The sequence below is a fragment of the Podarcis pityusensis genome, assembly GCF_964106645.2.
Source record: "Podarcis pityusensis genome assembly, chromosome: 9".
Lineage (NCBI taxonomy): Eukaryota > Metazoa > Chordata > Lepidosauria > Squamata > Lacertidae > Podarcis > Podarcis pityusensis.
Window position 1 is genome coordinate 20,113,409 of NC_138034.1, and position 25,806 is coordinate 20,139,214.

Below are 25,806 nucleotides of genomic sequence, written 5' to 3' on the forward strand. Positions count from 1 at the left end.
GCTCTTCACTTGCAAGAAAGAAGCTACGTTTTGCTGGAGGTGATAACAAGCAAGTCAACAAGATGATCCTTAACATATTTACTTTACAAGATTGCAAAGAAAAGCAAATCCAGTGCCCCCCCCCCAAAAAAAATGGAGAACATGGAAGCGTCTTAATGCTATTATCCCCAAAAAAGCTTTACCAGTTTTAATGGGAAATTAAGAAATGGTAAATAAAAGTTTGTAGTCTGTACTGCCCTGTAAAATGTTAGGGGGTTGGCCAGTTAGAAGTGATCTCAATTCACACTACAGAGGATATTCCTGTTTCACTGTACATCATGTCTCAGTGCCACAACAAAATCTAGAGTCCAGGATGAGCGAACAGCAACACAATTCCAAAGCAATTCCAGGTATGATATCATGTGCTTTCCTTGGGCAGAGAGACTGCAGCCAAGGGGAAATGTTTCCAAATTGCAACCAAATAAACCTCTTTCCACCGGGATCTAACATCGCATAGACTATTTTGGGGGACTCGAAATTAAGAAAATGGGAGGGGAGATTCCCCAGAGGAGTTGAGCTTGGGGGGGGGGGGTTTGCAGAAAAATTGCTCACCCACCAGACTGGCAATGCTGCTCACACACGTTGCAAAATCAATCTATCCTCTATTTCCTCCCCGACAAAAGCAGCAAATTGTCCACCCGATGCCACAACAAAAGCTTCTCAACACCAGCGCTTGCCACAGCCACCAATCACAATCTCCGGCTCCACACGTCCCCACAATGCACTACCCATGTATAAGACGACCCAGAATTTTTAAACATGATTTCTGGAGGGGAAAAACCCACCTAGTCTTATGCTACAATTTACCATACTTTTCTGTGTATATCTTATAATGAACAGGTACTGGTTTTGATTTTGTCTTGCTTTTGCTTACTATAAAAAAAACATGGAAGATGTAATAATTAGCAGGCTTTCTTTTCCTTTTATCATTTGGATTAAGTTGTATGTCTCCGGAATTTGAAGGTCTGCAGACGACCAATAAGGTGAAGACAGCATTGCATAAAGTGCCCAAGGGAACATGCTTCAGAAGTGGTGAAGTCTCTGCTTTAAATGGCACCACCTTTATTTGTCAGCGAGACAGACTTCTGGGTCCCAGATGGAGAACAGAGTAGTGCATGGAAATGCAGAGCATCGCTGATCTCAGGGGATGGCATTATTCAACACCGTCTTTTAAAAGTCCACATTCCCTCCCTCCCCACTTTAGAAAGGAATCGCCGAGTGGCGAAAGGCAAGGCAACGATGCACATCGAGTCAAGCAGCCCGGGCGACTGTTAAGTCATAGTCTGCACTGGTTGAGCAAGCTCTTGCGATATTGCTTTAATCGCATTGCAAAAGCTGGCGGAACCAAATTTCTCAGCTCCTCTCAGCCTCCACCTGGCCGGCTCTACTTGTGTGTGCTTCTTGAGCAATCATGTCTTCATCACCTGCAGGTGAGCAGGGCTGCTACAGAGATTTCTTAACAGCTGTCAAGCAGCCCCACTCCTCTGAATTCCTATCACGTGCTTAGAATTTAAGAGTGCTGGCTAAGGAACTCCAGAAGGAGAGGGAAGTAGGAGAGGTGGCTGGGAGGAGCCCTGGAAAAGCATCTTGAGACCTAGGCAATCTTGAAGTTCCTGCTGCCGCCACAAAGGGAGGTAATTAGCATTTAGGGCCGCTAGGATACAAGAACTGTTTCTTCAGTCTTGCCCTGAAGCTGTATTAGTTGCTTGTTGGGTGCCAAGTCTTAATGGCAAACCCGTTTTTCACTTATTAGCTGTGGAAGTAGATTGTTATCATGGGAATGTTATGAACTCGCTGCTCTGAACTCGCTTCCAACTTGCCGTGGATAATTAATGTTTCTATCCATTGCAACAGGAGTTTTGGGGAGGAATGCATTGAAACCAACCTCATCAGACCAGCTTTGTGCAAGGTAGAATGGTTGCCTCACAGTTTGTGACTTGCAAAGGCAGATTTTTCAATGCGCTCCCCATGCTGGTCAGATGAGGGATTGGACCCAAAGTCTGTGTGGCTTTGTGTTTTGTTTCAAACGGTAGCATTTCAAACAAGGCCTCCAGTATGGCGATGGAGGGCCTGTGACTACAAATCTCATCTTCCTTGACCGTTGGCTGTGCTGGTTGAGGCTGATGGCAGATAGAGAGACGGCCGCCATCTGCAGAACTCGACTTTCCCATGTCTGCTGCAGAAGCACACAAGCAGGGCACAAGAGGTCTCCTTCTGTTGTTGTCACCAGTTTGGATACGGCATTCAGAATTAGGCTGCTTCTGCAAATGTGGGTTCTATCTTACTCAGGGTTGGCAAACCGATGGCCTTCAAATCTTTTTGGATTTGGCTCCCAAGAGCTCCAGCCAACATGGCTGAAGGGAGGTGGTAGCCAACATCTGGAGGCTCACTGATGGGGAAGGCCCTACGCTTGGTTACTTAGTAGTAGCTGCTGATGGGCCTAAAAATAATCAATTAAATTTAATCCATTAGTTTATCTCCTCCCATATTTAACAGGCCATCAGCCCATCCCATGACAGTTAAGTCCATAAATTAATTGTAAGCTCTGTGAATAATGACTTTCTTTGGTCTGCCGTAATCCTCCTGCAATATTTGCCTTTGGCAGGTGACCCCAAGTTGTGGTATTATGGCTTGCCCCAGATGGTCCAGCTTCTCCCCTGTTCAGGTACACATTGCACCAGTTATGTAGCTGACATGCAGGTTGCCCAAGGAGTGCTATTTCTATTCTAGACTCTTTGTGCCCCCCAAATGTTGTTGTTTAACTTCTATCTGCCCCAGCCAGCATGCCCAATGGTCAGGGAAATATTTGTGCGATCACAGACTTACTTAGCAGAGGTCGCACTAGACATCCCTTTGGAATGAATAGGAGTTATAGAGGATGGCTGGTGCCAAAGTTTCCTGTTGCCCCTTCAGTTTTTCCTCATGGCAGACAGAGCACGGCAATCACATCTTGTCTTGGGGTTTGAAAGCACTTGAAGTCCTACTTGATGAGAAGGGAAGTTACTGACGTAGGACCTAGGTAGGGTTATTGCCACTGCACATCTCTTGCTACCGCAGAGATTTTTAAGTGTTTGGCAAGACCTTGAGGTTAATTTTAATTTAGTGGAATCCCGATTTGCAACACCAGGCCCTCTACTAGGATTTCTGTGGCTTTTTGGCAACTGCTAAATGGTGGTCAGAATGTGCACCTTTTCAGTAGCATCTCCGTTGTCCTTTGATGGGACTTCCCCCTGAAGAATGTGGATGGAACTCTGAGTGCCCTGTTGAACTTAATCCCTAAGGCAGGAACCGCAACACTTCAGGATGATGCTGATGGGCTTCAGCGCCCTTCATCTGGAGCCAGCATGGCCAATGGTCAGGGATGGTGGGAATTGTAGTTCAACCTCTGGAGACACACAGGTACCTCATCTATGCCTGAAAAACTTTTAAGAGGAATTATGTGCCATGGGGAAAATGCAAGTGAGGGGTTCTATCTCCACATTTTTTCTATGAGGTGCTAACGCCTGATTAAATATCCTTGAGGGAAGCGGGTGGCGCTGTGGCCTAAACCACTGAGCCTCTTGGGCTTGCTGATCGGAAGGTTGGTGGTTCAAATACGCACAACAGAGTGAGCTCCTGTTGCTCTGTCCCAGCACCTGCCAATCTAGCAGTTCGAAAGCACGCCAGTGCAAGTAAATAATTAGGTACAGCTGCTGTGGGAAGGTAAATGGTGTTTCTGTGTGCTCTGGTTTCTGTCATGGTGTCCCATTGCACCACAAGCGGTTTAGTCCTGCTGACCACATGACCCGGAAAGCTGTCTGTAGACAAACACTGGCTCCCTCAGCCTGAAAGCGAGATGAGCGCCACAACCCCATAGCTGCCTTTGACTGGACTTGACCGTCCAGGGGTCCTTTACCTTTTTTTTTTTTTTTTAACCAAACATCCTTCATCTCCTGGAGAAGGACACCTCCTTGTCCTGATGCCCCTTTTCCCTTCCCCATGGAGAGCTCTGGGTTTAAACTATGGATCTTGAAGCCATTGGTATAAACTCTTCAGTAAGCATACTCAGAAACTGCGACAGATTTTATCTTCTTTTCCTTTGTGTTGATTCCGCCTTGGCTCCTGATTATAATGTAGGTACCAATGGGAGGCCAAGATGTTATTACCGAAATCCCCACAGCCCTGAAACGTTTGGCCAAGTACATGGTGCGTGGCTTCTATGGAGCCGAACATGCGCTGGCCCTCGATGTTTTGATCCGCTACGCATGCGTGAAGGAGGACGATTTGCTGCTGCTCCTCAGGTATGAGCGCAAGCAGCTGCGGACCGTCCTGAACACCCTCAAGGCCGATAAACTTGTGAAGCTGCGCATGCGCGTGGAGACAGGCCGCAACGGGAAGAGCGCGAGGCACAATTACTACTACATTAACTACAAGGTGTTGGTGCATGTGGCGAAGTACAAGCTGGATCACATGCGCCGGAAGATTGAGGCAGACGAGCAGCGTTCCACCACCCGATCATCCTTCAAGTGTCCCGCCTGCTCAAATGCGTACACCGACCTGGAAGTGAATCAATTGTTTGATGCTTTCACAGGTAAACTGCTGCATCTGTGTCGTTTGCCTCTTATCGTTTAGAAAATACGCCGAAACATAAAAATGCACCTCAATTGTAATTGTTTGTGCAGGGAAAGGCCTTAGCTCAGTGGGTATAGAGCAGTTTCTTTCCATGCAGAAGTTCCCAATTTCAGTTTCCATCATCTCCAGGGAGGTCTAGGAGAGATTTCTGCCTTCAACCCTGGATAACCATTGCTAGTTAGTGAGAGCCATATTGAGATAGGATCTTATCAAATCATAGTCAGAAGGGACCCTGCAGATCACCTAGTCCAAGCCGCTGTCCCTTACGGGGGATCGAACCTGCAACCTTGCCATTGTCAGCACCATGCTCTAACTAACAGAGCCATCCCCCATTATGGGTGGGGCAATGGTTTGACTCAGCATAAGGCAGCTTCTGGCAACCCCATGTTGCAGATCTTTTAAAAGGAGATCTGAAGAGCGAGGGTAGTTTTTGGGTTATTTTCCCCCCATCTTTTTAATTGAATTTATATACCGCCCTATACCCAGGGGTCTCAGGGCAGTTCACAGAATAAAATCAAGACATAAAACCACAAAATATATACAGTGGTACCTCGGGTTACATACGCTTCAGGTTACATACACTTCAGGTTGCAGACTCTGCTAACCCAGAAATAGTACCTCTGGTTAAGAACTTTGCTTCAGGATGAGAACAGAAATCGTGCTCCGGCGGCACAGCGGCAGCGGGAGGCCCCATTAGCTAAAGTGGTGCTTCAGGTTAAGAACAGTTTCAGGTTAAGAACAGACCTCCGGAACGAATTAAGTACTTAACCTGAGGTACCACTGTAATAAGAAAAGAAAAAAGAAAAAACAATAGCACCCCGCCCCAACCACCACCACCACCACCACATTTTAAAAGGGCATAGGAAGTAAATCAGATCAGCCAAAGGCCTGGTTAAAAAGGAACGTTTTTGCCTGGTGCCTAAAGGTGTGTAATGAAGGCACCAGGCAAACTTCCCTGGGGAGGGCATTCCACAGATGGGGAGTCACTGCAAAAAAGGCCCATTTTCATGTTGCCACCCTCTGGACCTCTTGAGGAGGCTGTGACAGACACGTCTCACGCTGTTGGGCCCGCTCTCACTTAGATAAATTGCTCCCACCTCACTGAATAACCCTTTAATTGAAGGTTTATTTTTCTTTTCCTCTTAAAATTCTAGCCCAGAGTATCTTGCGGGGGACCTTTGTGAGGGGATAACTAGTAAGTTGGAGTCTCAGTCAGGTTTTCTTTAAATAAACAATAAAGGTTTATTTAAAGCAAGATAGTGTATAACACAAATGGATTAAACTTAGGTTACTTCAAGAATATAGTGCGATTTCACTTTAATTCGTTCCTAGTTGTTTTTGTGTTATAGGTTTGGTTCCTTTATATGGTGATACTATCTTTCAGTTATCCAACCCCTTTAACACTCCTGCTCCTGAGGTGCTTTAAGTAATAGACCAAAGGGCTCTCCACACCCCTTTCCTTTACTGGGTTTGGGAGTTTCTTCTTTTCCTTAGAAGAATCTCTCCCTTCCAGACTAGATTTGAGTCCCAAGTAGGCTGTTCCTTTCTAGCTCCTACTTGTCCTGGCTCAACCTCTGCCTCCCAGTAAAATTCCAGTCTATTCTTCCTACAGAACATCACACTCTGTCTTTCACAATACTCTCAGAGCAGAAATTGTTTTTACAGAGCCAACTCTTTCTCCCGTTCACTCTTTATACCCTAACCTGTCTCCTTACCTATCTCCCAACCTCTCCAACCTTAATTCCAACCCACTTCAACCAACCCTCTCCACTAACTCTCTACAAATCCTCTCCTTTTAATCTCTCCCTCCTGGAACCACGGCCAATCAGAGGCTGCCATTCAGTAACCATTTGCTGGCAGGGAAAGAAAGAAAGAAAAAAGAAACACTTGTTGATCCAACCGGTCCAGCAAAACCAACCTTTTCATCACAGAGGCACATGAAGAAAGGCCTCAGAAGATGATCTCAGGGTCTGGGTAGAGGTGGTCCTTGAGGTATTGTGGTCCTGAGCTGTTTATGTGCTGGACTTTAGATTTCTGCAGCAATCTGCTGAGGGCCTGTGGGCCCCTCTAGAAGTTGTTGGACTTCCATTTACCTGAGCCAATGTGGTCCATGACTGGGGAGGGTGAGAGCTAGAAATGAACAACATTTGGAGGGGCCACAGGTTCCCCCTCCCATCGCCTCACCTCTGTTTGTGTGTCAGGGACATTTCGTTGCACCTACTGCAATACTGAAGTTGAGGAAGACGTGTCTGCGCTGCCCAGACGGGATGCCCAAACTCTGCTGGCCAAATTCAACCAACAGACGGAGCCCATCTTTGAGTTGCTCCGTGAAACGGAAGACATCGTTTTGCCATGTGACCTCCTTGAGCCCCAGCCTACAGAAATACCGGAACTAGCAAGAAGGTAACACGTCGTTAAATTTATCGAGCTCCAAGCGAAATACTGGCACGAAGCAGAGGTTGATGAGCTGAACAGTTTTGGGGTGGGTGTGGAGAACTGGTTGCCCCAACTAATTTTGTACCTCAGGCTTGGCTTTCTAACTGGAATAGGCAGCAGCTCTTCTTTCGTAGCATCATGTCACGAGACTTGGTGACAACACATATGGGTGATTATATATGTGACTGGACTAGGATGGGTGGAACAGTCCGACCCCACTTCTGCAAAGTGGAATGAAATCTGTGTATTTCACCCCAACTCTGCTGTGGTTGTGAAAACCAGAATGGCTTCTACATGGGAAAGCTCTCTACATATTTCCTTTAGGAAATGAGGCACAGAAGAGACTGTGGTGTCTTTATGATATGTGGTTTATTTACATACATTTGCACCCTGAGCCTACGATGGAGGGGTTCACAGCATCAACACCCCAAGGGTCTTGTTTCTCCCATGGCCACAGCCTTGGATTCAAGCCAAAATCAGCCATGACTTCTTATCTGCCTTTCCAGCTTGAAGTTTCCCCCATTCTAGCTTCTAGGTCACATGACAGTCAACTCTCGCTTTTGTCCTTCTCTCTGTCTAATAGCTGGAGAAGGAGACCATGCATAGGAGCCAACTCCTAGGGACCGAGGTCCCTTTGCCCCACCCCACCCATAAAATATTTGAAGGGGCCGAGCCTCCCTCCAAGTTGATGGGCATTGCCATTCAAATGGTGTGGGGCAGGGATTTCCTGCCCCCACCCCCAATATTTTATTCAAGTTGGCACCATGGCCCCACCCATTTGCTGTCTGGTAAAGAGCTGCCTTTCCTTTATTCTCTCTTAATTGCCTGTCCCATGCCACCCTACCCGGAGGCATTAACCTCGTTAGGAAGCCATCCTGAATGATATTTTAACACTTGCTAGGATTATAGAGATTAGAAGTCTGGCACCCACTAGCTCATAATAGTACTCCTTGCCTTTCTTGTACCTTAGGCCACTGTTTAATACTTGTTGTCACGGTACCAAGCAGAAAATAGCGCCCAGCCCATAATTGCTTCTGTCCCCACAATAAGGAAGAGATGCTGCTAGCCCTGATTCCAGTTGAAGGCAGAACTCTGCCCCATCCCTAGAATAGGGTAGCACCTTTCTGAGCAGAGGAATACTAGGCATGTCTGCTCCCCGGTTAAGTGTGTATAGCAATTGTAGCTACGAAAGGCACAATAATAATTCCTAACGGTGTAGTTTTGAGATGAGGTTGTTCAATTGTGTGGGCAATAGCCTTTTAATTTAGGAATATAAAAGAGATTCACAAAAGACTGTTCTGGCCTCCATTTCTGAGATTCTCGTACGTGAACTTTTATAGCTTTAATCACAAATAAAGCACTTCTTAGATGAAAAAGGCCTTTCAACCTATATCTGGTTTGTCCCTTACAACAGCCCTGCAAAACAGGGTTGCTACGAAGCAGGGCTTTTTTTCAGCCGGAACTCACTGGAACTTGGTTCTGGCACCTTTTAGGTTGGTGCCATTGCCATTATAAGAGAACAAGGTGAGTTCATGGTAAGTTCCAGCACCTCTTTTTCTAGAAAAATAGCACTGCTACTAAGCCATATTAGAGTTCTTAACAAGGAGTAGTAAATAAATTGTGTTCCTTTATAATTTGCTGGCTACCTTGAACGAATAAGCTAAAACAATATTCAGGGGGGCAGAAAAGGAGGATCTTGTTCCAATTTAGACCCACCGAAGCCAATGGGACTTAGAATATGACATAACCCTATTAAATTGCGGTGTGGGAAAAGTATAACTTAGTCTGAATCAGAGCCGTACACTTAAAATATTCATGTCTATTAAGCAATACGAGAATGTCAGTGACAAGACTAACGTGTACATTTTTAGCTTGGATAAGAATCCATGTTCAAAAACTGAGCTGCCTCGTTGCCCTAAGAAATGGGCTGCCAGGAGTTGTGCCAGGAACATGTATGTCCAGAACGTTGTTATTGACATCCAAAAGTCTGGACTTAAGAAGAAAGCAATGGTGAAGGCAGTCAAAGGACAACCAGTATGGATGACCCAAAGTACCACAAAGGGGACCTATTCAGCTGTGGCTTCTACTAGTGTCGGTGAGTCCATCTTCCAAGAATATTATTAACACCTGCTGTTAAAAAGTGCTCCATTTCCATGCTGTTTGCACTTCCCCTTTGGAGGTAGCTGAACTATTGCTGTTCCTCTGTCAGTCGATCCCCCTTTCCCTTGCATTTTGGAACAGGGAAGCTGTAGGGCACCACATTTGCTAAGCTAAGAAGTCCCAGATGTTGTCGGTACTGAGAAGGACACTTTGCCCTGGCCAGACTCTGCTCCTCAGTGTTCAAACCAGTTTTCATACCCAACCTCTAAAGCAGCAGTACCTCTCAAGCAGTATTTGGTTAGGTGCAGATACGCGAGAGCAAACAGGAGTCAATGTAGCGGCAAGGTAGACATCACCAAAGCAGTCGTTTGCCATCGGAATTGTGGGCTAGTTGCGTTGTTGTTTTTTAATGCATACAGCCAGTGGCCACCGCACTATAAATCCTAAAACAAAATAGATGTACAGTGGTACCTCGGGTTACATACGCTTCAGGTTACATATGCTTCAGTTTACAGACTCCGCTAACCCAGAAATAGTACCTCGGGTTAAGAACTTTGCTTCAGGATGAGAACAGAAATTGCGTGGCGGCGGCGCAGCAGCAGCAGCAGCGGGAGGCCCCATTAGCTAAAGTGGTGCTTCAGGTTAAGAACAGTTTCAGGTTAAGAACGGACCTCCGGAACGAATTAAGTACGTAACCAGAGGTACCACTGTAAATGATGCAGTTGACCCAGGAGGAAGTTGCAAATGGTCCACAACTAAAAACGATAAGGTTGACTTAACCAGTAGCAGTAGGTGGTCCAGCATAGGTCTTGCTCACCTGCCTTCCCAAGCTGTGTTACAGCCAGTTTTGGAGAGGGACAAGGTGCCGAGTGCGTTGTGGCAAAGGAGGATTGGGTTGGCTCCGTTGCGCTGACACAGATTTGAGCTCCTTGTGCTTTGCCCTGCTTTCTCTTGGCAAGCAGCAGCAATGAAAAGGCTGGTGAGCACCCTGCCTTTGCCAGTTGCAATTGGCTGCAACTGCTGCTGTTGCAAGAGGAAAGTGTGAAGACACTTCATGCCTCTGCTTCAAGCATCCCATTCCTGGAAAACACCAATAAATTAGTGTCAAGCTACGGTTGCTCAATTGTGAAAGGGGCACACCCAATATGATCATCATTCATCTGAGGAAACTTTAGGGTTCATAGCCAACTGTGGCAAAGTAATTGGCTGGTATTTGTTTTCTTTTCTTGACCACCTTCTCATAAAATACATGGGCGGTGAATATAGATACATATTAGTCCAATTCCAGAGAAATTGAGTTGCTACGGGTTTTGCCACTGCTAAGGTCTCATTTATAGGAATGATGGTTCACTGAGGCTTGACTTAGGTAAAGGGACCCCTGACCATTAGGTCCAGTCGTGACCGACTCTGGGGTTGCGGTGCTCATCTCGCTTTATTGGCCGAGGGAGCCGGCGTACAGCTTCTGGGTCATGTGGCCAGCATGACTAAGCCGCTTCTGGCAAACCAGAGCAGCACACGGAAATGCCGTTTATCTTCCTGCTGGAGCGCTACCTATTTATCTACTTGCACTTTGACGTGCTTTCAAACTGCTAGGTTGGCAGGAGCAGAGACTGAGCAACGGGAGCTCACCCCGTCACGGGGATTTGAACCACCAACCTTCTGATCGGCAAGTTCTAGGCTCTGTGGTTTAACCCACAGCACCTACTCAACGCTAAATTACTTTTATTAACTAACAAACCGTTCTGATAATAAACCCTGCTTTTACATGTTTCACAGTACTCAAGGGGGGTTGCAGAAAAAGAGATCCCAATATCTTGGGCTTCTTCCCTTTGAAGGAACAACACACAGTCTCAATAAGGGCATTCACCAGCTACGAGATTGGACTTCCATCTGTACCTCTGGGTAGCAGAGATCTGACCTGCTTCAGAGGCACTCTGTGTCTGCACAATTCGACTTGTCACTGGGGACCTACGTAATTAGATAAGTGAAAAACAAAGCACTGCCCGATTCCTTACCCTGTGGAATCTAGAAATAGCTATTACGAACTCTTTCCCCTCCTCTCTGTAGCCATTGCAGTCTCTCCAAAGGGGACTAAGTCACCTCCCTGAGTGTAACCTGACCCTATTAGATCTAGTGCCTTCTGGAACAAGTTTTGCTCTCAATTTGGATGGTAGGTTAAACATGGTGAAGAGCTCCCTTAACTGTATTTCTCTCCCCCCCCCCCCCACTAGACATGCCTAAGGATGTGGCAGACTCTCCCAAGAGACCTTCCATTAACAATGAAGTACTAAGGACTCTACTCATCCACGAGTCAATCCCTTTCTCTGTGTCGGGAAAGACCCCTTGTTTTGACAAAAACGGACCTCAGCAGTCAGAAAGCGACACCAGTGAGTCCAAGGAAGAGGCCAAACCAACTACAGTCAACGTCACCGGCAGTGATCTAGAAAATGATCAGGAGCCAATAGTGCTAAATCCGACCGTAATTGTGGCTGGACGGCCACACTTATACAGTGAAGTGAGTGAAAACCCAGAGCTGGTTTCATTTATGACAGATGAAGAGCGAGATGCCTACATTAAAGTTGGGCAGGAGGTTTTCCAATCTGTCTTTGAGTAAGCACATGGATCAGGTTGATGGCTTGCACAAACCTCTTTGTGCAAATGGATTGTAATACAGGTGAAAAGGATAAAACCTACTGTGCTTTTTGTTTAAGAATGGCATTTGAGATGTCAATTATAACAGTCAATTTGTTTTCCGTTGGAAGATTAACTGACAGTCTAAAAGTCAAGCGAGGTTGAGTCTATTATTTTGAAACGAGGAATGTTTACTTTTGCATTTTTGTTTAAAAAAAGAGTCATAAATCCAAATTGTATGAATTGTAAGAGGATATATATAATGTGCCTTGCAAGCTTAAGGTTGACATCATTTTTATTCTCAAGGAAACCTACTAAGCAAAAATAGAGTTATGTCCACAAAACCTCCAACATGGCGATTGTCCAGTTAGCAAGTTAGTTTTTTGGGTTTTTTTAAAGCACATCAAAGTTGCCTTCTCTCTGCAGTGAAGAAAGCAAGACTCTCTTTGAGTTGTAGTCATTAGATGCTGAGATGCTGTGCTTGGCTATGGCTTAGCGGACTGGGAGAGAGAGGAAAAAATGCTGATGGAAAGTGGCCTTTATGGAGTCCTGTGATAGCTACTAGCTGTGCTTCCAAGGAAATTCACTGTCTCCTAAATGAGCAAGAGATTCTGCCATTTGCTCTAATAACTAAAAACTGGTCAGACATCAACTGCCCTGCAAGAAGGGAGACAGGCACACAGGCTAAGATAATATCAGGGCCTACCCAATTGAACTGAGTGCCACTGTCCCCCTGCCCAGCCCAGTGACCAGTTTATGTTTTACATCATCTACTTGATTTGATATTTAGAAATTGTAAGCTGTCCTGGGGGCCTTGACAGAAAGGTAGTTATAAATGCTCTGTATGCAAGCATGTCTGTCTAGGTCTGTATGTATTTGAATAAGCAGAAAGGAAAGGATATACTATAGAATAAACTCTACAACCCACATTAATTGGCAAGTTTTTTGTTTGTTTTTTAAGCAACCCTCCAGTAATACCTTTGAGGATTTTGTGAAACATGTAGTGCTGGCTTAACATCTTGCTCTGAAGTATCAAATAACATCTTCAGAAGCTTACATACTATATATATATATATATATATATATATATATATATTATTTTCTTGATTTACAAAAGTACATGCCTTGTCTTTTTCAGGTTGTACGGTCTTTCTTACAAATCAGCTATGTTTGTTGTGAGACCTTAGTGCTGAGTACAGTATAAGGTTAGGGAAGGGGGAATGGTGAGACTTATACTTTTTTTGCATCGTGTACGTGTGGGGCTTCGTGTAAGCGTCAACTGGGTAGGTTCTCTTTCTCTTTATTACATTTCCTTGGCAGTAAGAAGTATTGGGGGGCAGGGTGTGGTGGGGTTTGTTTGCATATGGGGGGAGATTGTTAGGTCAGGTCAGCCATATTGATTCATATGCTGTGGGTGGATTCTTGTCTTGTTGGGCTGTGTTATGTGATAAAGGGGTGCCATACAGGGGTGAAGACGTCCTATATGTCGCCATGTTGGTTTATTGGTTAGCTTTTCTAGTAAGGCCGCTTCTCGTAGAATTTGATACCATTGGTCCATGTTTACTCCTGACAGGTCTCTCCAGTGCTCCAGTGTCTGGCTATGAGGCTTCTGAGAGTATGTGGGTTATAAGCTCTGTATGAGTGGAGCTATTATGATTTTGGAAGATGTTCAGCAGGGCCAGTTCTGGGGTGACTTCTAATACCTGTTGAGTTATTTCACTATCTCTTGTAGGACTGCTGTCCAGAAAGGTTGGATTTTAAGGAATTTCCACCACATGTGGAGGTATGTAACTGTGCAGGTACAGCCTCTCCAACATCTTGGTGAGGTTCCTGGGCATATTAGTTCTAGTTTCTGTGGTGTTATGAACTATCTGTGAGCTTCAGAGTGAATTCTTTTCTTTTCGCTGTTATGGATTTAAAGTGAGGTTTAGACCACATTCTAGTCCATTTGGTAGGTTTAATTTCATAGCCTATGTCGTGCTCCCATTGTTCTTTACGTCAAAGTGGTTTGTGGTATTTTGGAGTAGTATTTTGTGGATACCATCCCTTTGCTGTGTCCCTCAGCTGTCAGGAGGTGGTTTTTGAAGGTGACAAAGGGTCTAGTGGCTGACAAGCTTACATACTTAAGACCAATACCGTAAAAAGTTTTGCTACACCAACTGAGCATCAGTTCCTATTTACATTTTTCTAAATCTATCCCCAGCTGGCGTCATATTCTTATATCATAGGCTAATCCCTGGAAAATGTATAATTAATGCTGGATTACTGGTGATATATTATTGTATATTATTATGAGAGTGTACTGGGAACACGCCTACTGGATTAATTAAAGAGACAGCAGTCATCCCCTAAGGCTGGAAGCTCTTTTGGGGACTTTGATCCTCCACATTTCTCACACTTTAAGGTATAAGTCTACTCTTGAAAAATATCCATAGCAGGGGTTGCTGATGTGGCATCTTCAGGGATATATGAACCCGCAGGGGCCCTTCCCAATGCTGGAATTAGGCTTGACAGCAGCATTCGGATGTAGTACAATACTGTGGTAGGTGTGTAGCATCCATGAGTCTATTGCTTTTCCTACTAACTAACCTGCCCACACTGTATTTGTTAAGGTGACTAGTTCACTATTTAGAAAACAAGGTTTTCCCATACCGTGTCGCTGCCTTGATATTTTCTCCCTCTGAAGTGCTACTGCGTTATCAGTGGAAGATGAAGCCAGGGTTAACGTTGCATTGGTGCAGAAAAGCAAACTCTAAATTGTTAAGTCTGTTTCCTAAGAGTGGCTAACACTAAAATGGCACCTTTTTTTGTTTGCAAATAGGGCTTCCGTATAGAACAAATGGCGGCTTAAGGTAAATTTCGACCAACAGAACTTTTCCATCATAGCCTTACAAGATGAAAGCTGTATGTGCTAGAATTCACGCTTCTTTTAACAGTGCTGAGATTCTTCCGTATATTTAATGTGCACAATAATACAGTGGAACCTCGGTTCTTGAACCACTCCGTTCCTGAACATTTCAGCTCCCGAACATTGAAAACCTGGAAGTGTTCCAGTTTTTGAACATTCCTCGGAACCCAAACATCCGACACGGCTTCCAATCTGCAAAAAGCCTAGCTGTCAGCCAATCAGAAGCCACGCCTCGGAATTCAAACATTTCAGAAGACGAAAGTCCTTCCGGAACAGATTACATTCAACGTCCGAGGTCCCACTGTAGTGAAAAACCTACATACTGGGTTTCAAATAACAGCGGCAATGAACTTGTCTCTCTACGTGCCCTCCATGACTACTTTTACCTAGTTGAAAGGTGTCCTTGAAGTGTAACATTTCCTCTTGCTTGGATGGAGAGGTATAGAAACGTCTCAACTTTTGTTTGGCTGAAACAGTCACATCTACTGCTCCACTTTGGGCTCCCGGTCTTGCCCATCATGAACATGCAGCCCATGAGGCAACATGGCCCCTGGACTGGAAAAAAGCTGATGACACCACCACCACCAAATCCTCCTGTTTTTCTTATCTGACCACTTGAAAGGCTTCTTCCCACTGTAATTAATTTCATGAATATCTTGCACTGCATAGGCCCTCATGGCATAGTAGTATTGCTCTTAAGACTTTTGGCTAAGGGTTTCTCCCATCTATCCTTTAATTCCCAAGTGACTCATTATTCTGCTTGAGTAATATCTTATCCACCCAAAATCCTTTAGGATACATGGCAGAAGAGGGCCAAACCCATCTACAACTTGCTTTCCTAAGGCAAACTGGCAGGATCAACAGCAAGCAGCTGGTCTGCATAGGTGGTTCATATAATCTGCATAGCTAAAAATAGGGCTGACCCTAGACCCTTGATCATCAGCCATGCTGCCTGAGGCTCATTGTAGCTGGAGTCAACATGTAGGTCCATGCTTTACAGTATCAAATCTGATGTTTACAGAATTTTAAGCTGAATGCCATCAGGTTCCAGACAGACAAAATGAATAAACTGGGAATTTGCGATCATTAGATGCAGAGAAGGTCGAGATTCTGGATGGCTTTTAAAGGGGTTTAGACAAATTCATGGATGATAAGGCTATGCACTAGTCTCCAATGAGGTAGGTAGAATGCCTCTGAATAGCGGTTATAGGGAATCATAGGTTGGGAGAGCAGCCTTGCCCACCGTGAGAACAGGACGTGGAACGTCAGAGTCCTGCCTGATCGGACCAAACAGTGTTTTAGGGTTACCATCTTTCAAAAGAGTAAAACCAACCCCAAAGCTGTCAAGCTTTTTTTTCTTTTTTAGACGAAACCCACAGTTGTCAATCTTCTTTTTACAAAAAAAAAAGGACTTTTGGATGATGGACACGCCCATTCCATCCAGATGTGTGGCTGCCCTGATACTGCACCTGTTGAATTCCCACTGCCCTACCTACTGTATTTTAGGGTTGCCATCTATCAAAAAAGTAAAACCAACCCCAAAGTTGTCGAAAGTCCTTTTTTTGTAAAGAGAAAAAAAGATTGACAGCTTTGGGGTTGGTTTTGTCCTGGACCCTTGACAAGTCCATCGAAAAATCCAGTTTTGTCGAGGCAGGGGGTTCATCACACATCCATCCCCACTCGATCAATCTGATAGGTGAGGGTGTGTGTAATTTTCATCCCCATCATGGATTTGGCATGGACAGAAAAGTTTAAACTGGCACACTGAATTGAATTGGGATTGAAGATTCCTGGCCCCTGCTCTAACTCAAGAGTTATTCCATGACTGGAAGATCATTTCTGTATGCAGGATGACACTTCTGCATCCAACCCACTACTTTGGTCCTGTGGAAAAAAGGAAGTTTTACACTTAATAAACTGCAGCAATGAAGTAAAAGAAATGATTCAATACCGCTTATCTCCTTAAATCTTTTAACACCTGTCTGTTCACAGAGCGTCATATCCACACCTACGTACAAGTCAAACTTTATTTAAAACTACATTTTAAAATTGCTAAAATCACAATAAAATTTCTTTTAAAAAAGACAAGACAGAAACGAACTGTGCAGCCAGACTGAAAACTCAGTTTTAGCTGTTTAGACTTTATGGGGGGCGGGGGGCGGAGTTAGCATGCCTATTCTAAAAGGCAATGTGTGAAAAACTAATTTACATTTTTTGTACAGATTAGAACACATGAAGTTTAGTAGCAATTTTCTAGATGCAACTGCAGATGAAATAGGCCAAGAAAGAGCCCTGGATGTCATTTTCATGCACTTTGGGCTCCTGTAGTCTCTGTAAAAAGAGAAAACACTGATCATTGTTCAGAAACAATAAAATAATACATTTTTTAAAAATAAATGTTTGGTCAGGGCTTCCCTCAGCACTCTGCAGACTATAGTCAGCACAAATATATGACCAATTCAGTGAGTGTCCCAGATGCACTTTATAATATGCTTCTGCTCACCCTTTCCCATTCATCTGAGAAGACCTCTATTTAACCACATTTAGCCTGCTGAAATTAGTGGGGCAGCACCTGTAGCATTCTGGACCCCACAATAAAATTGCAGGACAGAAGAAAGGGACCCGAGAGGGTGATGTCCAACTCTCACCTATACAGGATCAGAGCAAGCTAAATTAGCATAATGGATATAAATATCTCCCCATGCCTCAACTAATAGTCAAAATGTCACAAGTTTGAACATAAAGTGAACTGCCGAATCTTGATCCCTCCTTTTCCAAGCCTACTTGAATCCACTTGAACCTACTACTTGAACTCACATCAAGTTTTATGCAACAGCACTTGAGTGAATTACGACTAGCAAGCTTAAGATAAATAAAAGGAGTTGAGCCATGCAAGGATAGACAAGCATGTGGAAGGAAGCTGAAGATTCTCACCAGGTTCCTTCAGCATTTGAGGATCTCCTACTAATTCTTCACCATGACTTTCTGCACCAGAGAGTATTTCTTCAGTGATACTGTTGGACTGAGCCTCTGCCACCATTTTTTTCATTAACTCTTCCTGGAAACAGATTAACGCGTTAATTTTCAAAAATTACTGTACATTGCTCACTTCCTGTGAGTGATAGATTAAATAAAATCTTTGTTTTGTACACCTCTCAATAAGATGAATTTCAAGCAACGTACCTCTGAGTAGACTGCAAGTTTAAGGGGCAAGTTTTCAACTTTTACAAAGTCATCTTCATCTGATTTCTGACTGACGTTTCCAGAGCCAGTTTCCTGTTGGCAGAATATTTTAAACTGTCTTGTAATTTGGATTTCCATGAAAATTTTAAAACCACACCAATCAAGGTCATAGTTTTTGGTTTTTTAAAGGTGGGAAATCCTGCTCTTTTGAGTGCAGGAACTGGTCTGAGCCATAGCTGTCAACGTTTCCCTTTTTTAACGGGAAATTCCCTTATTCCGAATAGGATTCCTCGCAAGAAAAGGGGAAAGTTGACAGCTATGGTCTGAGCAAAAGGGCTTAGGTGGGCACTATGGAGCCAACCTCTATTTCCCTATGGGAATGGGGGGGGGTGATTATGTGGACCCTCCTTCTTGCCTCCATGTTCTGAGCAGCAAGAACAGATGCTAAAAATAAAATGGCAGGGTGGAAAAGGTTTCAGCTTTTACAATGCTTTTTAGGCAAAACTGCATTCCAAAGCAATTTAGAGCCATGCACAAATGCATCTGTAAAATCTATTACAGCTTTTAAACTATCCCGTCTTGCCTACTAAGCAACACACCTTTGTGAAGCTCCAAAGACTGAGCACTCTCTGATCCACTTTGTTACACAAGTTAAATAAGATTATATTGTAAAGAAATGACAAAACGGCACCTGATGTTGAGTAATACATACATATTCATTCACTAATACGGGAGACTCTGTATCGGGACTGCCAACCACAGAGCTTTCAGGAGTTCCTGATGAAGATTTGGTTTCCCCATGTAGTGTGTCCAACGCCTGGCTTTCATTGACTGCTAATGAAGAGTCTGGCTCTTCAGATGTTAATGCAGCACTGGCATTAAGATCTTCGGCACCTCTTGCAGCTGAAGGTTGCTGATCTTCTAATACATTCAGATACTGAGGCACAGCAGCAGGTAAATCCTGGTCACCTAAAAAGCAAACACACACAACCTTTTTACTGCATCTTCTCTTCTCCCTCCCCTTCCAATTTAGTGATTCAACCCCTCTTGTTGTTTTAAAGGAGCTGAACCTAGCTTAGATCATGTGAACATTACTCAAGTTTCTCCCAAGGCAGGAATGCTACATCTTACAAGCACTGAGACTCCAGACATCTGCCCAGAATATGTAATCGCCTTTGCTGTCTGTTATCCTTTATCTTCATCAGCACAAACTATTCATTAAGTTAGAACTTCTGAACAGAAGCAGGTTTTATATCTGTTGCAACAGCACTTGAGTGAAATATTATTAGTCAGCTTAAGAAAGAGCATTCCTTTTAATTATTTCACCTGTGAACTTCAGGCTCATCCTATCTTGGCAACGGCGGAATAGATCTTACAACATAGTATAGTTATGAACACGGCCACAGTAGTTTGAAATGTTCTCATTCCCCACATTGCTTTCTTCAAAAATTGCAGATAAATCAGTTTCTCTTAAAAATCATTTTACCGTTATCAGTTCCAGATTTGTCCTCAGTAGGCAACATCTGGCAACCATTTGGACTCTCCGGTTTGGGTTGCAAAACCTGTGAGGAAATGATGTTTAAGCTGATCAAGACGGTAAAAGTGTGAGGGTTTAAATATTTATAAGCACATAAAGCTCCAGGGTTTTCTGCAATGACTTGTGTTGGCAAGTTAAATTATCCAGTCAATAGGAATACCATTTCTTGCACTTTTAAATCTAGAATTTTTTGAAATTAAATTGTTTCCCACTACATCCTGCTGAGTAAACACTGAAATATTTATTGATTAACATCCTCAACACATTCTATTTTGATTTTTTATATACGGCTTTGATTAATTAATAAAGCCACCACCTTCTTCCCCATCTTTAGCTGATTTGGATCTCCAAGTCTCCCACCTTTAGACAAATGTACAAGTTTTGTGAATTTTTATCCAGTTAAGCAGGTTAATAAATCTTTACATTGTACAATAGACTGTTCAAATGGATTTTAACAACTATGTCATGAGCCAAGTTTTCCAAATGATACTCAGCAAATATAGGTCACTGAGGATATCAGAATGATGATACTGAAAGTAAGGAAAACTGATCAATCCCAACTTAGCTCTTTATAAAACGAAACACCCCACAAGTTGGTATTTTGAAGAAATACATCATTGAAATTCACTGTGCTTCGTCAATCACAATACCTGCTCTTGTTCATTTTCAGCTGTAGTTTCATTGTTTGCTTGGAGGGAAGTCTGGACATCCACAGGTCCTTCTTCAAATTCATCTATTTCTTCATCTTCGTTTTCATCTTCCCCACTTCCATAATTAGTTAAAGCCTGGGTTTCTGCTTTAGACAAGCCTAAAGTTAAGTGAAATTAAGTTTTGAAACATATAGCAAAATGCAGTATGTGGGCATGCCTAGTGATATTTTGGAGGATTTCTCTTTTGAATAAAAAGCGCTCCATGCGCTCCAAACTTGGGCCGGTGTCTTCAGCACTGATCATATGGCAGGCCGGAGGGCGCATGCCCATACGCTATTTCCGGCGCACTTCTGGTTGGAGGAGCACTGGAAATAGCTTGTGCGCATGTGCACGGGCCTCCTCCAACCTGGATGTGCACCGGAAATAATGCTTGCGCACAAGCTATTTCCAGTGCTCCTCCGACCCAGAAGTGGGCAGCCGTGCAGCACAGCACCGGTAAGAGTGGGCGTGGGGGTTGCTGCGGGCCGGATAAACGAGTCCTTCAGGCCTTACCTGGCCTGCAAGCCTTAGTTTGGGGACCCCTGGTCTGGCTAGTTTCAAAATAACTTTAGTGGACAGAACCAGTTCTGTGGGTGTCTTTGGATTCTGGTCATCTTTTCTGCACCTCTTACTGCTAGAGACCACACTGACCTAAACCAACACAAAATCAGTCATGCTGAAGTCTACTGATTTCAATGGACTTAAGCAAGCTTAGCTCTGTGTTGGATTTAGGCTGCTGTGATAATTATAATAGAAAATACTTTTAGAAAAACTGAGAATGTGAGGCATGTTGTGCACTGTAGATGGGACATTTAACAGCAGTCCAATGTGTGTTTCCTTTGAAATAAATCCTAATAAATCCTACTATATTCAGTGCGGCTTACTCCTAACGTAAGCATCCACAGGAACCAAGCCAGTCATCCAAATGCCATCGAGGACCACAAAAGAAAAGGGAACCCACCTGAGGCTCTTTCTATTTAGTCCAAGCTGCTTTTAAAACTGATGAGCACCTTGCTTTTCTTTCCATAGGGAGATACAGAAGTAAAAGGCTGCTGTGGACATCATTCCTTGTAATCCTTTTATTCTGGCCTGCAACAGCCCCTCTTCCTTCTTTTCTCTCTCCCATCCACCTCTGCCTACAGCAACAACAGTGCGTAACTCCTGTTCTGCTCTCTTTCCTGACACACTCCAAAACGGGTCAAGGGAGAGAAATTCTTCTTCAGAGAGATGCATTCTGGGTGAGGTGGCCGAGAGGCTGTCTATACTACCACCATGCCACTTCTTTGTCTTGGGGTTGGGAGTTCTGCAACTTAATATTTTGGGTTCTGCTGCATTGGAGCAAAAACAGCACAGATGGTCTTCTAGCCACCTCCTGTAAATGCACTGCTGGGAGGAAAAACGCCCCTTCAGCTTTCTTAGAGCAAGGCAAAGCGGTGGCAGTGCAGAGCGCTCAGAAGTCTTGCATCAGCAGGACGCTGCTGCCCATGTGAAGCTGCTACATGCCTTGGCCTGCAGAAATACCAGACAGCAGGGGACCCTGGGAGGCGGAGATCCAATTTTCCAGAAACACACAGCCTTACCTGCCTCCTGAGGCTACTGTCTCAGTTTGACTCACGAATAGGCCAGTCCAATAAGGAAATTTTTTATCTGAAGACATGTTGCATTGGAAGACATACATCTGGTGATTTTGCCAACCTGGTACTTTTCAAATGTTTGGGACTACAACTCTCATTAGTCCCATGCAGCTCAGATGGGAGTTTTCCCCAAACATTTGGAGGGTGATGGGTTGGTAATGGCTGATATAAAGCTACAACACTGTTGTGTGAAGCTGCTTATCAAAGCAATGAATACTGCTTACTTATGGATACTGGACAATTTTCACTCTCTTCTTCTTCCTGGTCAGAAGCATCTGATCTTGTACTTCTTGGGACTTCCCTGTTGTTGAATATTGCAGGTTCATGAGCTTGCTTAATAGTTTCAGTTTCATCTTTGTCCTAGACATAAAGAAAGTGAATCTTATCTGGAATGTCAAAGTTACAGCTTTCATATTTAATTTACAGTAGACATAAATGTGTGCACATCTCATATTGTTTACTGGACAGAGTAATGCTACAACAGAATTTTATAAGTCAAAAACACCACTAAGACTAAGGAGAAGAAACCTGGACAAATAGATGTTTTGTGAACTCAAACACCTAAACTGTTTTCTTTTGGAAGAGGTTGTGCAGCAACCTCATGCCCTGTTTGTGTGCTTCCAAGGAGGCACTATGTGGGCTGTTAATGTTTAGAACCAATTTTCTTGCTGCTCCATGCCATTGAAAAGGAAAATAAACAGAGACCCAAATGTCATTTTCTGTTCATTGTGTATTATACACTGAGTGGGCCAATGCCTTAGGGGACACTATCAGTGATAGACAGTACGTTGGACTGACAGAACTCTGCCAATTCACCACTGACTCTACATCCCCCAGACCCCACAAATCTGCTACAAACCTTCTGCTACAGCACAAGAGGTGGTGTTGGGGGGCAGCAGGGGAGGGGGGAGTAGAAAAAATTATAGCTACACCCCTTCCACCAGAGTTGACCCTCTGCTGGATCAATCCAATCCAAAGGACACTCCCAACTTTTAAAAGGTAGAGGGAGATATTTAATTTCCCTCTGCAGTCCCCAGTGGCATGCTTCCATAGTGTTTCCCAACCTTCTTGAGCAGATTTTTGGAGGGGACCACCACAGGGAAAAAGGAATTAGCGAAAAGTCAAACATCCCCTTTCCCACCAGCTGGAATATCCTTTGAGTGGAATTCTGCTCACGGAAAGTTAGGAGCATAATTTTTGCTGAATAATTCCTCCAACGATCTTGCTTCTCACTATTTGAGTGAAATGAAGGTGGCTAGAAAAATGATTTTTCAACAAATGATTAATATTGTATTTAGGAGGAGATTTGAAGGCAGGCCTTTCCCTTCCCAATTGTTTTAAAGAACGTCTTACTTTGTCTTCATCTATATCTTCATTGGATGAACAAGCTCCTCCTTCCAGTGCTCTTTTTGCCTAGACAGCAAAGAATGGAAAGTTTATTATTTTCTGTTCAAAATCAAACAAAACAAGCAACCAGCTAGTCAAGAAAGAGATTAAATTAAGTCTAAGGAAACCAGTTTGGTTACTAGCAATGAAAGTGGCTGTTGCTTCTTTGTCCCAGTATACTTCGATGTAGGGCTTCCTGAACTTAGGTCTCCAATTGTTTTTGGACTACAATTCCCATAATCCCTGACCAATGGTCCTGCTAGCTAGGGATTATGGAAGTTGTAGTTCAACAACAGCTGGAGACCCAAGTTTGGGAAACTCTGATGCATCCGACCAGCTTTTGCACTTGGAATGAATTAACCTAATCTGCAAAGGCTATTCCAAATAAAAGATTACAACATACAGCAGATAGGTCTTCTCCTATGCAGTCTACCAAGAAAGCCTTTCTCTTTCTTACGCCCCACTTTTGGGCTTGATTTAACTTCTGAGCCCAAGCACAAGGATTCGCTGAACTCACAGATCCAGGATTTTCAGTAGGTTCTAAATAAAGTGTTATGATTGTTCCTATTTGGGTTTTAGCAATGCTGTGACATTGCAAACAATTAAAATTGTGCAGCTGTATCAAAGTGGATAATTTAAATATGGGTTTTTAATCAGAATGGAAGAGAATCGAAGTTCTTTATGGGTTTGTACTTGCACTAAGTAAATATAATCCTGGTAATTTATTGTGTAGTTATGCAAGTTAAAGTTACGCTGACGATTCTTTTAACTTCTAATGTGAGGTTCAATTCACATTTTGATGTGAATAATTTGCAGGGCTTTTGGTAGCTAGGCCTTCAAACAATAAGCTCAGTCACTGCTTGGCACCAGACACTTCCCAGCTCCAAGGAGAGACAATGTTCCTTTGTGTTATGCCCAATACAAGTAGTCTTATAAATCACAACCAAGTTTGAAGATAAAGGGATCAAACAAGAAATGTTCTTCCCCAATATCCATGAGCAGCAAGTTTCCAGAGTACTTTCGACAGTTAAAAGATGGCGAGTGACAGTCTAATTTAAAGGCTGAGTTACTACTCAACTATACATAAACTCCTAAGGAAAACTCAGTCATATTTGTACTGATACAAAAAGGCATGGCGTACAATAAACTTTTCAACAATTTAAACATCACCTCTAAGTAGCTATAGGTACAATTCAAACAAATTCTACTGCGGTAGGAAGCAGCACAGCTGACCCTATTTAGAAATTAAAAAAGAAATCTTATATTGCACCGTTTCCTGGGGGGAAATCACTCAAATTTAAAATATGATAAAAACCTCTTTAGCATAGGACTGCATCATTCCATCTGCTTCCATTTTCCTTTTGCCTCTTTGCTTTACTGTCAGGCTGTTGTTGTCCAAGTCTTGCATGAGCTTAAAGAAGGCTAATTCATTGAACAAGACTTCAGAAATCTCCACAAGAAGATCCTCCCCACAATCCTTCAATTTTTTACCCGCAAATTTTGCCAGTGAATCCTGCCAAAAAAGAAAACATTTTAGTACGTTTACAGGTCACTCATCATCCCCCTAAAAAATAATAATCAGGGAGGCATATACAGGGTTATTCAACTTTAACCTCACAACCACTATATATTGTACACCAATATATGTGTACTAGATTCCAGGGTTTCCAGGGTTACCCAGGGTGGAATGAGGAACAGCAGAGACTGTGGTGTCCTTATGATATATGGTTTAGTTACACATATATACAACCTGAGCCTACAGTGGAGGGTCTCACAGCAGTAACACCCCCAGGAGGTCTTGCTTCTCCCATGGATCCCAGCAGAAATAAAGCATGACTCTTTTCTCATCTCCCTAGCCTGCTTCCTTTTAGCTTCTGCTTCTCAGACAAAACTATGGCCTTTGTCCTTCTAACGGACAGTTGACTTGCAACACTATTAAGGGTAAGTCAGCTGAATCGCATTCCAACATTATAACAAGAAATCGGAAAGGAGGGAAGTGCTATGTTAATCTTGTTTTGTGAACTGCCCTGAGACCTCCGGGTATAGGGTGGTATATACATTTAATAAATAATAATAAATAATAAATAATAATAATAATAATAATAATAATAATAATAATAATAAAATGTATAGTTAGATAATGGTTTCAGTGATTGTTTTTGAAACTTGGCAATGTTGGAGAGGAAGGTGATCCATGCCACACTGATTAGCTTGAACTAACTTAGTCTCCTACACTGCCAAGATTCAAAATCAATCAGAGGAGCAGAGGAGGCTTCCTGCTTCTGGCGGTGAGAAATGGCTGACTCCCACACGATACGACCTCAGCTGTGCCGGTAATTCAGGGTTGATATGGGGGTAATTAGCCCTGGCAGACTCCCCAGGGTGGGGGAGGACTGTCTCATAGACCCACAGATCGTCCAAGATTGTCAGCTGGCATAAAGGTGCAAGCAGCAGGATGCTGGGTCCCAGAGCACGGCATGGCTGGCACTCTCGGAAGTCAGTCTCACAAGCTGGAAATATCGGTTTGATAAAACACAGTGGTACCTCAGGTTAAGTAGTTAATTCGTTCCAGAGGTCCGTTCTTAACCCGAAACTGTTCTTAACCTGAAGCACCACATTAGCTAATGGGGCCTCCTCCAGCTGCTGCGCTGC

General features: G+C 43.5%; 2 protein-coding genes across 16 annotated transcripts in view; one reads left to right on the forward strand and one right to left on the reverse strand.

Annotated features, from left to right (window-relative positions):
- The first annotated feature begins 1,264 nt into the window (after positions 1-1,264).
- On the forward strand, positions 1,265-12,750 carry LOC308484864 (general transcription factor IIE subunit 1-like). Of its 2 annotated transcripts, none has more exons than XM_081020123.1 (5): positions 1,265-1,673; positions 4,156-4,609; positions 6,852-7,053; positions 8,958-9,181; positions 11,418-12,750. In XM_081020123.1, exons 2-5 carry the CDS (start codon positions 4,162-4,164, stop codon positions 11,798-11,800), a joined length of 1,257 nt encoding a protein of 418 aa, XP_080876249.1. In that variant the 5' UTR covers positions 1,265-1,673; positions 4,156-4,161; the 3' UTR covers positions 11,801-12,750. The 2 variants fall into 2 exon arrangements, with proteins under 2 accessions (XP_080876249.1, XP_080876250.1); XM_081020124.1 differs by having other exon boundaries at positions 1,265-1,469.
- Positions 12,751-16,738: 3,988 nt separating this feature from the next.
- PCM1 (pericentriolar material 1) overlaps positions 16,739-25,806 on the reverse strand; it is a 48,535-nt gene continuing 39,467 nt past the window's right edge. For 13 of the 14 annotated variants that reach the window (XM_081019748.1, XM_081019750.1, XM_081019738.1 and 10 more), the window contains 9 exons: positions 24,470-24,667; positions 23,122-23,181; positions 21,993-22,128; positions 20,096-20,253; positions 19,395-19,470; positions 18,621-18,877; positions 17,909-18,001; positions 17,660-17,783; positions 16,739-17,056 (listed from right to left, as the gene is read on the reverse strand). In XM_081019748.1, coding sequence (XP_080875874.1) covers positions 17,031-17,056; positions 17,660-17,783; positions 17,909-18,001; positions 18,621-18,877; positions 19,395-19,470; positions 20,096-20,253; positions 21,993-22,128; positions 23,122-23,181; positions 24,470-24,667 — 1,128 coding nt within the window. In that variant the 3' untranslated portion in view covers positions 16,739-17,030. The remainder of the gene's footprint in view (positions 17,057-17,659; positions 17,784-17,908; positions 18,002-18,620; positions 18,878-19,394; positions 19,471-20,095; positions 20,254-21,992; positions 22,129-23,121; positions 23,182-24,469; positions 24,668-25,806) is intronic. The other variant, XM_081019749.1, reaches the window with a different exon arrangement.